Below are 13,552 nucleotides of genomic sequence, written 5' to 3'. Positions count from 1 at the left end.
TTTGTAAGAGATGCTCACCACATCCTTAAGTAAGCACATTTTAAAATAGTTATGAGCATTAATATTTCTTGGTTGCGATGGTGGTTACACTACTTGATTGTGTATTTACATGTCCTGTAACCACAATCTACAACATAGAGAACTGCTATCAATATCTACCCTTGTTGACCCAGCAGATGATATAATGACTGGCATCAAGAAACTTTTTGAGTTTTGTTACCATCAGTGCAGTCCCAGCCATACTGTCAATAGGCAGAGGAAAAGTTTAATGTCTCTAAAAAGTAAAATCCCTTGTCACACAGCTTCAGGATTCTGCTTTGCAGGCTGAGGGTATGCTCTAACCGATAACAAGTTAAGAGTAACCACCCACAAGGCAAAAGCTCTATTATCTCTGCACACTCCAAAAGACAAAGGCTAAATACCATTGAGTTTTAGGTGACCTATCTATTTTAAGATTCAAAGACAATGCCAATATTTGTATGAAGAACCAAGCAGTTATTTATTCAAATTCATGGAGTGAATGGTACCAACGTAAGGGCAATGCTTGTTAATATCTGAAAGCAACAATGTGCTATGACTATAGATGGTTGTCTGTGTTCTGCTTATGTTGTGCTATTTCTCTAGATGGTTGTCTGTGTTCTATTTATGGTGTCTTTTGTTTTAGGTTTAGTAGGTGTGTTTTCTCTGGATAAGTTCCAAAGGAAGTGGTAAAGATCTTTTCTACCATGGGCAAATCTCTAACCATCAGTTAGAATAGCTTCAATTTTTTGTCACCTGGCACCCCCAAGGTCATCAAAGCAAATCTGGGACCAGATGAACTATGTGACCATGCTAGTGTTCAATTGCACGGGTTTAGTTTGAAGGATTTTTAGTAAAAGCTGAAGAGGGCTGTGAGAATGTAAAAATTGGGTCTAGCCTGGAAGAGCTGCTTCTTGGTGGGCAGGAGGTAGAAATGTCTAGGACTGTCAACAGATAAAATCAGCTTTATCTTTGTCAGACAGTAGAATGAAGGCAATATGTAGGACAGGGTATTGATTTCCAGCTTCTCAATGCTGAGGTATCAGCTTGATGGAGTATGCCCACTCTTTGCATGACGGTAAGGGTTTGAATCTTATTAGGAATAATTTCATGGCATCCCACCATATCGAGTTTAAGATTATTAGTGCTTCTACATTGTCCATACTGGGGGCAGATATAATTATTCATGCAGAACTCTCAATGTGGTAAAATTAACTGACTATGATAATGCTAGTGGTCCTCTAATGCTGCCTGTGGAACATCTGGTAGTTGAGTCTATATTCATTGGCCATTGGAAATCTCCTCCAAAGGGTTCGAACCTAGTTCACTGAGAAGTGTCAGATGCTCTCTAAACCCTGAGCGCTCGTTTAATTTCAACTTTTTCCAATTTTTAAGTTATGCATTATTGCTATAGTGCTTCTATGAAAACTATCTTTTAAGCTTCTTGTTTCACCACTGTCTATTGGTTGTTCACGCAATGTTATTATTTATATGGAGACTTTTTCCAATTTTTAAGTTATGCATTATTGCTATAATGCTTCTATGAAAACTATCTTTTAAACTTCTTGTTTCACCACTGTCTATTGGTTGTTCACGCAATGTTATTATTCATGTAGTTCTCTATCTATATTTAGAAGAAAGGAACCCCTGACCTGAACCCCATTAACTCTCTTCTGCACTAGGAAGCCTACTTTGACACAACTCTAGTCAGCAATTTTTTCATAGAGAAATGAAAAAATGAGGACAGAACAATCACCTGTGTTGCATTGTCCTGCACAACATAACCTGTACAGTAAAAACAAACAAGCATTAATTTATATCTCAAAAGTATTTAGTAAAACTAGCAAGATTTTAAAAAACCATAATATTAACTTTCAATTGACAAACTCAAAATTAGAATTAAGTCTAGTATTGACCATCTCTGGCACAAACTCAAGACCTTCGAAGAGAAGCCTGAATCCCATAATATTTTTTTTCCAGAAATTCTTTGCTAACTCATTATAAAAAGGTATTAAATTCTTGTGTGTCCATGTTGAAAGCATTCAACTGTTTGTCGCTATGAAGGTTTTCTCAGGGAGATTTCTATGGAGGAAGAATGTTGTAATCTATTGAAGCAAGGCTTAAATGCAATATTTTTACTTGATAGAAAAAAAAAGCTAGGATGCAGATTATTGATTTTCATGCGAATGGTTTTTTTTAAGATATCTACAAGACCAGTAAAGCTAGTATATACCTATGAAAAAGCTGGACTAGTACAGATATTTTTGGTCCTACTTTGTACAGTTGGTGCTTTTTTCAGAACATTTTTTGTCTAATTTGTATGACATCTAACTGTAGTTTGTTTTTTTTTGTGAAATTTTATAAACCCAGTGAAGTTTTGAAATTAGGGGGAAGCATCCTAAGATTACATCATTAATAGTTTAGCAGATGATAGAATTCATTCAAGAAATTTATCATGGAATATAGCAATTATGGATAAAAATGGGCATTGATGGGAGAAGATAGGCAGGATCCACCCCAAATGCTAGGCTACATATATTATCAGATGCAAATCTCTGCATAATGTCTTGAAAATCGACTAAACACTCACCCATTTTCGTTGCATTGGTGAAGACTGGCAAGAGGCAATTTTGAATCTCTCACTGCATCATCTCCACCATGAAGCTTCTGAGGGACTTAACATCTTTCATAGCTCCCCATTAGCATTGAAAATGCCTTGACCCAAGAAATCATGGAGAAGAAAGACGAAGTGGTCTCCCTTTAGGTAATTTTCAAATTTGGTCTTGAGCTACACACTAACTAAGTAGTAGACTTCACGTAGCCACTGTTCATTTCAGCTTTCTTTTACATAGCAACCAAATACCATTAGAATTGTAGCTACATGCGTTGCTTAGTCTTCATAACACTTGACTACAAAGCACCCAAAAGTACTAATTCTGTCATCTGTTCCTACGAACGGAGAGTAGCTCGCCGTTATCTGAACCGTATATGAATAGCTGCTCAATTTCTCCACCTACCTCGTCTGCCAAAATATAATACACAAGTTGATCAAAAAAATATTTAAATAAAATGGTTAGGGTTTGATCAAGTTGACTAAAACTATAGAACCAAAATTTCAAAGGTTTTACTACTTAATCAAATTGAAACCTTTAACTATAATCAATTAATGGATTGTAGAAAATTTATAAAGAAGATATTGAAATCTTTAGCCCCAAAAATGAAATTTTTAGAGTTTGATAAATTGAAAGAAAATAAAAAGTTCAGGAGAAAAAGATTGTATTGTAAGAGCTACTTTTTGCAGATTGCCAATTTGAGGTTGCAGAGAAGAAGCTTTGCAGGCTTTGTGTCAGTCTTCTAATAGACTTTATCTATCATCTAAACCTCTGTTCTAATCTTCTCAAGAAGAGTCCAGTGTTCAGTTTCTAGTCTTCCATAGCATTCGTAAAAGACAAAAGCTATATGAAATGCAAGAGGAAAGTTATGGCTTCTGGTGAAGGGAAGCATATTTTAAACCAAAAACTATCATCAAGGTCACATGGATATCACCAATGAGCTACATCTACATAAATACATAGCCAAGAGCGACTATTAACAAATGAATGATGTAAAGATATTTTCATATGGCTACTGGCCTATAAAAAAAAGTAGAACAATCAGAAATTCTAGATGAAGAAAAGAGGAAAGCTTACATGAAGAGGGCATACAAAAATTTACCTGTTCAAAATACTTTCGCATCTGTGAAATGGCAAATGTTGTTTATTTCTATACCAAAAATTAGATTTCAAGATGAATGGCAAATGCGACAGCCAGGCAAGATAAGCTCAAATTAATTGTACTCGTGTAAGAGTTGGCAAGAGCAGATAATTACTGGGTGAACGTGCCAACCTAGCTTGCTTTCTTATGGTCTGTGCGCAGGCCAACACAGCAAACGTCGGCAAGCGTCCTATCAAACATTAATAAAAGGATGTAGCTGTTAAAACAAGCAATACACGTATACATTCTTCCAGCTATTTATTAATATTATTATTTAATTTAGAGAATTAATTAAACCACTAGGAAAAACCAGCCGACCAATAGGAAAATTTAAAAATTTCAATAAAATTCAAAATTTGAGACATGAACTAGTATGAAACATATTTAATATATTATTGTTTTTAAAGTTTGAAAGCACAAATTAATTGTCTTAATCGATATGAAAACAATAGTCTCTCCTTTTTAAAAGGTAGGGACTAATAATATTTTTTGTTTATTATTATTATGCTATATTTGTATCAATATATATATATATATATATATATATATATATATATATATACACATACTATTATTATTAATTTATATATAATATCTCCTTTCATTTTCAATGCATTTATTATTTGTTTTTACATGCTTTTGCCTCTCGATTGCTTTGTTCTTTACTATTTAATATCTCTAATTCATTGCATGGGAGGCTTTTGCACTTGCTCTCGTTTAGGCTCTTTTAATTTTGTCTCTTTTTTTTATTTCCTAGGGGTAATGTCAATTTTTACTCCTCATTTTTTTGTTTATTCTTCATTTTCTCTCCCATGGGTCCTACCCCTATAAGCTTTTTATTTTTTATTTTTTATTTTCTTCTCCTTTGTCCACCTCACTTTTTGTCAACCTTTTTCCTTTATTAACCCCTGCACTGGTTTGATCTGCTCGCATTTTTTCATTCTTGCATTCTCTCATCCTGAGATGGATCACAGAGTGTGATCCGAAACGTTGATGATAAAAAAATGAACACAATCAAATCCAGAAGCAAAAGATAAAAATGTCTAATGGATTGTGGAAATCTAATTAGATTGATGATTATTATACCTGTGCTTATATAAAATGTGTATTAATTTTTCTCCAGAATTGATTGCTTCAAATAAGTGTTAAAATTTTGGATTGAAAAATAACGTCTTATGAGTATTTGTGTGTGTTGATTGTATTAGAATGCATTCATATTAAATAATCTTGTTGATTATGATAGAATCTAAATAGAAGTACATGTATTATTTAGAACATTGAACAATGAAAGTTTGACTAAATTCAAATTATTTATTTGTTTTCTCATTGATTGTACTTGTACATATTGACCTAGCATCAGGACAATGCATTCTTTAAGTCGGGGAGGATGTCACAACCCATTTGTTCACAAACTGAACAAAATGGAAAATGTAATGCCACACAGATTTTGTTTGAAAATTTTGTTAGAAAATTTATTAATTAGTAAAGAAAAATGCGGAGTTGTTTGAACATATGCGTCAAATAGAATCACTTGGGTCCATTACAATGGTAGGATTGTCTTTCATTAAAAAGGGGGTGCTTGCCCTTTTCTAGGGATGCTCATTTTTCTCTTTCTCCATTGCAACTGCATCTCGGAAGACAAAAAAAATTATTCCGCAGATAAAAGAGAATGATTTCATCGACGGAGGGGGTATGCGGTCAAAGGAGGCACGTGAGTTGGAGATGATCAAGAAAGCTTACTGGAGAGTAGGAGAAAGAGAGTATAAACTTGCAAAATGGGCATAGCTAATAGGTTCCCTTTTCTATTTATGTGTGATTTAAAAACTTCATTAAGGAAATGTATATGTAATGATGTAGCCTCAATTGAATAAGCTTCTCATTTGTTTTGTGCATTAACTCATAGCTCGTTAGTGTTAAACTTTTGGGAAAAAATTTATGGTTATCACAAGAGTCACTACATTTGGTAGAGGAGTACTTTGATGCTCCAACATAAATCCAATGTTGATATGTTCTTTTCCTTTAACAACGTCCTTTTAGTTTTCCCCTATTTTAATCATTTTGGTCTCATATTTTGTTGCCTTGAATGTGTTCTTCAGGGTTTCGATTTCTAATAGTGAAATAGGTAGCTTGATGTTCAACCAGGCATCTTTCATTTATCTCTAGGATACTTGCTATGTTTGTGTGAAGATTTTGACGTGTTCTGCGTTCTTTTCATATAGATGAGAAAATGGGGAAAATGCATTTTTTAAAACTAGAATAGGCAGTTTGTTGTACAGAGAAGGCATCTTTCTATTTTTGGAGTTTAATATAGACTTGCAAACTGTGAATATGAGATTTTTTTGGTTTTATAAGGGACGGATTTCATTTTTTCTCATTTTAAATGAATTCTACAATTGATCTTCTTTGTATTTTCTAGGATTACACATGAATGAATTCTACAATTGATCTTCTTTGTATTTTCTAGGATTACACATGAATGAATTTGACAATTTATACAGAGCTTGAGGTACTATTATAGAATAGTTTAACATTCAACATTATTCTCTTTTGAAATAAAATATTTATGGTTTATAGCCAAGTTTTAACTATACATCTTATTATCTATTTAAATTATATGTTAAAGTTTCAGCAAGGCCATCTCTTCCTCAGCCTAAAATGCTCACCAAATAAGGAGGCAAGCAATTTCAATTAAGTGTCATGTTGGATGAACCAAAAAATGAGGAGAGCCAAGAGGAAATTAAATCTCAATGAAATGGCATAAGATGGAACTTGGTCAAACCATTGTGAGATTTATGAAGCCTCCATGGTGATTCAAACTAACATTCATGTGCATTAGTTGAAGGGCTAAGTATCTTAGATGTAACACCCCACAAGGGAACCCAAAAAAAAAAAAAACCTTAAGTGTCACTTATAATCTTTACAAACATTTTTTTTGAAAGATTAAAACAACAAGAGATAATATTGTGGAAGAAATAACTCACATACATACAAAAAAACCAAAAATAGATTACATCTCTTAAGGGTTACATAATGTTGAATCACATACATGAGTTTTCATTGATACAAAATCTGATACATAATCAAAATTCACATCATAATATAATCACAAGTATGAATTCAATTAAATAAGATGTTACTTGGCATAACCATAATGCATAATCATCCAATGTACAAGTTGCAGGGTATGAAAAGCTCAAATAATATACATCATGAATATAATACATCATCTCATAAGATATTTGATTATTCAAGTACAGTACAACATAATATAACCATCCAACAAAAACATAAGATCAAAATGAAAGGAACGACTGCACAAGTACATCCGACAATTACATCCAACTGTCTCAATTGTATAAAAAAAACTACCACCTGGCCTTATGGAACCTAAATGGCCCACTCCCACCATGCTGAGGAGATAATCTCAAGTTCCATATGGATATAAAACCACAAAAGTCATAACCAATATCTAGGTCAAGGAAAATTTGATAGAAAACTATCTCAAAGGGTATCAAGACACAAGTATCATCTAATCCTAGAGGCAACAAAGACACATAGGAAATCTACTATGTAAGTGGGCAAGTGTCATGGCATGAGTCAACTCTAAGGTTACCCTGGCAACCTCTAGACTCTAGCCCCCTAGTATCTTTATGTGGCATCAATATCCTTTCGTACAGACAATGCATACTAGCATGGCAAGGTCCCAACCAAGCATCCTCTCTACTCTCATCCTAGCCTATACTAGGACTGAAGGCATGAGCAAGGAAAACACTAATTCTTAGTAATTCATTTGAAACCCATTTAATGAAATGTTCTCACTTATTAAAATAACTTACAATGGGTTACCCAAGCAACCTCTTTATGGCTCAGGCTTCCATTGTGAGCCACTTCCCAACATACACATAGATAACCTACCCTAAGCTAATGAAAAGTACAACTCATAAAATCAAAATATTCACCTCAGTCCTTATACAAGCAACTGGAAAGCACCAAAAGATAGCTGATGAAAAATTCAAAGGTTATAACAAGAAACTGACAATAATCACCTCAGCCATATACAAGCAACTAGAAAACACCAAAGGATAATTGATCGAAACTCAAAGGTTACACTGAAAAAATCACACCATTCACCTTAGTCCTAAACAAACAACTAGAAAGCACTAACAAAAATTTGATCAAAACTCATCATAAAAATACATAAATACATCACCATGGTTGAAAATAAAAGATCGTGACCAAATAATAAACATTGATCCATATCTCAAAGATCAAAGCATAAACCACATCTCATATAACATCATAAAATAGTAACTCTTAGGCCTTTGGTCAACATACTAAGTCAACCCCAAATCAAACACAAAGTAAAACATAAATAGGCTAACTTCTTCCCATAACTATTTTTTATCTGCACTTTGAGTTGGGCCATATACATTTATTAGTATTATTTGTAGATCATTTCTGATGCTCTTAACTTTATAGATCATCCAATATTGATTAGATTTCATTAAGTCTACATTAATCATTCTTGGATTCCAAATTATTCCTAATCCTCCTAATGCATTGAGACCCCTACCATTCTAAGTTTTCATTCTCATACTATCCCAAGAAGGCTCTTCCCCTTCCCTACTTTAAGAATTTGACTAATATTTTTTTGTTCCTTTTCCTAACCATCTACTTCTCTCATCTCTTTTAGGGATTTCCTTCCTCTCTTCATCTTTTTCTTATCGCATTTAAGAGTAATAATACCTTCTTGGTTGATGAATATGCCTAAATATTCTAGATTTTCATTTGCATTACTGATACATTTTGTTTGCCTTCCTTCTACTTCCTCTTCCTTTTCTCTTTCCATCTCTTTTATTATCTATTTTTCTAAATTCAGCTGCTCTTTGTTTTGTATCCTTTGTTTTTCATTTTGTACATTTTCCCGATCATCTAATTCTTCTATAATTCTTTGTTCTAAATCAATCATTATGTCATATTCTTCACATTTTTTCCTTAAGTTTGTCTTATCCTCTTTATCAGTATTTTGATCATTACTTTGTTCTAGGTTCTCTATTGCTACCCTGTAGTCCTCTATACTCCAAACTTTTACTTTGTTTGCTATTGTTTCTTCATTTTCTTCATTTGTGTTTTTTTGTGTTCTGAAAGGATCACCTCATTTCTTTGGGGTTTCTCAAAATTTATAGCTTTTTTTTTTGGCTCTTTTTTTTATTGTGATATTACACCATTGGCTTTAAGTTGTTGGAGGAATAGTATCATTCCATTCACCATTTGTTTCACTAGTTACTTCTATGAGTTCTTCCATTGTTGTTTTTTCTTTGGATTGTTCTTATCTACTTCTATCTGCATTTTTAGGTGTTAGCCAAGAATTTTTTGCTTTCTCTATTCTCTAATTTTTCTCTTTTTCCTGATCTTCTTCACTATCAAAGTGTTCTCTCTGAGTTTGATCTTTTTCATTCTATTGGATATCCTTTTATTTATTCTGTATTTACCTATTCCCTTGTTCCTCTCTCTTTTTATGCATCTTCTGATGTCCACATAATTTCTATTTGATCTATGACGTCATTAATTCCTAGAGTTATATCTTCATTGAGTTTTTTAATTTATCTGATGTTCTCCTCTAGACTCTGAATGCCTAGGTTCTTCTCTTAGATTTTCAACTTTTCTTCCTTGTACATTCAGTAGTTAGATTCCTTCCCTAAATCTGCTTTGAGTTTCTTGGTTGGCATCTTCTTCCTCTACTATTTTTCATTTCATTACTATACTTCTAAGAACACTCTGGATGATTTCAGGCTCTGTAATCTCCCCTACTTCAGTCCCTTTGTTCTTTGCAATAACTATGTTGTCTATTTTATTTTGTGCTCTTTTTTCTTCTTGTTTCCTCAATTTCTCTTCTACATTTACCTCTTCTATGGTGTGAATCTCAACATGATCTTCTTTCCTTACTTCCTCAAAATATTTATAGGTTGATGCTTTTGTTATTCCTTTTTTAAGATAATTAACATATCTAATTTCACATTAGTTGTTTTCAAATGATGTCATTCAAATTCTTTTATTCCTCCAAGTTTTTCTTCAATCTTAATGAATATGTCTATGTCACATAGTTCTACTAAAACTTTTTAAAATTATACCCACTTAGTTATATTGAAATTTTTAATTTCTATATCATTGAAATTTGGCTTCTATTTTACAAAGTTTAAACTATAACCATTTTTAATTTTTAATTCTCTTTTAAGAAAATATGTTCTAAATTTTACATCTTTGCAATTTATATAAATTAAAGAATCCAAAAGGGGGGATATACTTACCTGATTCACGTCCATTGATTTGAGCCATTTCATCAATTTTGGTCTTTCTGTATGCCTATCCAGATAGCATATAGTCCACTTCTTTCACATTCAAACTATTTTTCTCCTATATTTTTATCACTTATGATTATCGTGCTATCCATTTTTTATTTTGATTCATGGTTTTCTTGCTATTAATTGATTATTTTGTTGTATTGAAATTCGCCAAATTGGAATCTAGCGTGAAGTGGTTTTGATGTTTTCTCCTCCCTGTTAGGGTGCTAATTTTAGGGTTGAGATTTAATGGGACAGTATTGGCTTTCGAAATGAAAGAGGGTTTGGCAAAAATACGGATTAGACTAGTTTAGGGTTAGGATTTTAGGGGCTATCCTTCCCAATTTTGCCTTCAACATTTGTATCTCTTTTGCATACCTAGTTTTTCTGAAGATGGTCTACTTTCTCTAGTTTTCGTCCTTGTTTTCATCCAGGTTTTTGTTTGTCCCCACTTATTCCTTTTTTGAAAATTTTGCATTGAACTTTTCTACTTCCGAGGTCGAACCGGCCTCCATCCTTCCTTTTCATCCATTTTTTTGCCTTTGATTAATCTATTTGTTTGGCTTGAAGATGATTTTCTTAGATATTCTTGAATCATTTTTCCTATAGTCAACCACTATTTCTTTGATGTGCTCTTCATGCCTTTCTTCTAGGATGTAAAATTCATTTTAACATGATTTGCGCCATTCTAGGGCATTTCTGTGGTTCCATATTTGTTTTTATTTCTATCTTTCTTGTTATCTTATCTGTTGTGGTTGTTGATGATAGGTATTGATCACTTTTTTGTTAATCAAGATTTTTCTACTCTTCAGCAAATTTGATACTATCATGAGGTTTGCCTTTTTTTATTCATCAAGTGTTATATTTACTATGGTTTTCAAATTTAGTATAAAATCATTTACATATTAACTTTACCCTTTCCAAAATAACATTCTCAAAATTTTAAAAGAAAAGTTTATTCATATTTTAAAAGCATATATTATTTAAGAAAGTTTGATAATTAAAAATTATTATTAAAATTTTAGTAATAATTATTAAGTTATTAAAAATTATTATTATTAAATTATTAACAAAATAATATATATTAATTTATTAATAATAATAATCATAAATATTAAAATAATATAACAATTAATAATAATGGTGATAATAATAATAATAATATTCTAATTTTTTTAAAAACATAATAATAAAAATTTATGTGATTTCATATAGCAACCCCATGGGTGAAGGCCGCAAGCGGCCTCATTGCCTTGGCAGCGTGCCTACCATCATAGTCGAGGGGGGAGGTCACAGCCCCTCCTCTCTCCTTTTTTTAAATTTATTTATTATTAATAAATTCACTTGAATAAAAACAAATGTCCCCACTTCATTTAACAATAGTATTTTTATAAAACTTAGTAAAGGCATGGTGTATGGATAATTTTGAGCAACCCCCTTATTTTATTATAGATATTAATTTTAATCCTGATAGGGCAACAAAATAAAAACAATCAAAATTAATAATTAAATTTAGTTTTATTTTCTAAACTCCATCCTAATTCATAATTTCCAAAATCAATCCAATTAAAAAAAAGGATTTCTCAATCAAGGATTTCTCAATCAAGGATTTCCAATTTGATTTCATTCATAGATATTTTTCAATAATAAAGAACATAAATTTTAACAAGGGTTTCAACCAGAATTATTTCTGAAAGCAGATCTATAACAAACACAGAGAAGATAGAGAATATTTAGAAGAAAAATTATTGTGCAAATCTCAACAAGGTCCTACCTCAAGCTGATGCTAACCAAATTAATGGTCAAAACTTGCAAGAATTTATGTCTTCTTGAAAACCCCCTTTCTCAAAATTTGCTCCTACAAACCACCTATATGTGTAGAAATGAGCTATATTTCCTTAATAAAGAGCTTGCTCCCATTAGGGTTTCATTTTTACAATCACACTTTTAATAATCTATTTTTTAATTTAACTAATAATAATATTTAGAGTTTATTATTAAGATAAACCTCCTAAATAAATTATTATTAAATTAAATTAATATAATTATGCCAAAATTAAAACTTTAATTAAATCTTTTAAATTTATTTATTATATTTATTTAATTAATTAAATGTAATTAAAAATTAAATTATTTACTAATATTTTCATTTGATTTAATTATAATTGAAAATCACAATAAACCCACAAAACTATAAAGAAAACTCATTTTAAAGATAAAGTACTAAATCAAACTCAAAGGGTCAAAGTCTTAGATTCGCGTCACTTGACAAATTTGGAAGGGTAAATAACTCAGATACTTGTCCTACTTTATAGGACAATTTTCTTAGGGTTAAAATTTGCACTTAAGAACTCTCTCTCATCTTTTACCATTGAGATACTGCGATAAGGCATGCTTATTCAAACAATTTAGGGAAGTTGATACTAGCACTTGCAATCTGCATAAAAGCCAAGCATATACATATACATATAAATCTATAGTAAATAGACAATGACAGGGAGTGGTGCATCATGTAGATCGTGACTAGTACATGACTATGACTGCCTCCATCAACTACATCAAAAATGTCAACCATAAAAAAGGCATGCATGTACACCATACACATGCAAGTATGGGGTAGGTAACAATAGAAATTGGATATAAATCATTCATCTAACTATCATCATAAAATAACTGAAATCACTATATGAACATACACATATAATCATCAAAAAACTAACTATGAACACATAAAATAACTGAGCATTAAGTAGCTCATCAGATATATAAACTGAGTATGAAATAACATCCAATCCAATCTGGTAATCAATCACCAATAGTCATAAAACATAACCATAAAGCTGGCCTAAAAGAATATGCAATAAAACATGAAAAGTAAATTAGGGGTAGACATTACATTAGATCTACAATGCTCACAGACTTCATGTACATGATATAATGATGGAAACTACTACAGTAGTTTGTTCTTCATTAATAACAATGTCGATGTTCATGTTTCACCCATTATTTTAAAGAAGGATAATAAAAGCACAAGCCATTTAACCAAGAGCCTATAAAATTCACTACAGATGAAAAGGGTGCAAGATATTGGTAAAACTTGCAAAGAAAATGAATTCTTGAAAAGACAAGATGAGCCTCAATGAAGGAAAAGTCTATCAATGTGTATTTCATTAGTTCCAAGGAAGAGAAAATAATAAAAATATAAATTATCTTACCAATGTTTTACTTTGCACACAAAATGTTACAAAATTTCCATGCCAGCACTTAGTGACATCATTTGACTGCGCTAGTTTATAATTTATTTATTTTTTTGAAAAGACAAATATTGGCTAGCCACTAAATAATTTTTTTATTCATTATTTAAAAAAACAGATAGCCCTCATCCAATAACATTAATAATCATTAATTAAAATAATTATAACATATAGCTAAATCATAAT

General features: G+C 31.6%; 1 protein-coding gene across 1 annotated transcript in view; it reads right to left on the bottom strand.

The window, feature by feature from the left end:
* Nucleotides 1-294: 294 nt before the first annotated feature.
* Nucleotides 295-13,552, bottom strand: part of LOC149552926 (endoribonuclease Dicer homolog 3a-like) — a 44,319-nt gene continuing 31,061 nt past the window's right edge. The window contains exons 25-31 of the mRNA XM_089790260.1: nt 10,080-10,134; nt 3,855-3,961; nt 3,733-3,753; nt 3,590-3,650; nt 2,976-3,040; nt 1,775-1,803; nt 295-391 (exon numbers count right to left, since the gene is read on the bottom strand). Of these exons, the coding sequence (XP_089646386.1) occupies nt 295-391; nt 1,775-1,803; nt 2,976-3,040; nt 3,590-3,650; nt 3,733-3,753; nt 3,855-3,961; nt 10,080-10,134 (435 nt within the window). The remainder of the gene's footprint in view (nt 392-1,774; nt 1,804-2,975; nt 3,041-3,589; nt 3,651-3,732; nt 3,754-3,854; nt 3,962-10,079; nt 10,135-13,552) is intronic.

The sequence above is a fragment of the Cupressus sempervirens genome, chromosome 6 (assembly GCF_028749045.1).
Source record: "Cupressus sempervirens isolate cs-2001-9-10 chromosome 6, ASM2874904v1, whole genome shotgun sequence".
In the NCBI taxonomy this organism is placed as follows: Eukaryota; Viridiplantae; Streptophyta; class Pinopsida; order Cupressales; family Cupressaceae; genus Cupressus; species Cupressus sempervirens.
The sequence above is the reverse complement of the archived record's forward strand: the minus strand, read 5'-3'. Positions and strand labels throughout refer to the sequence as shown.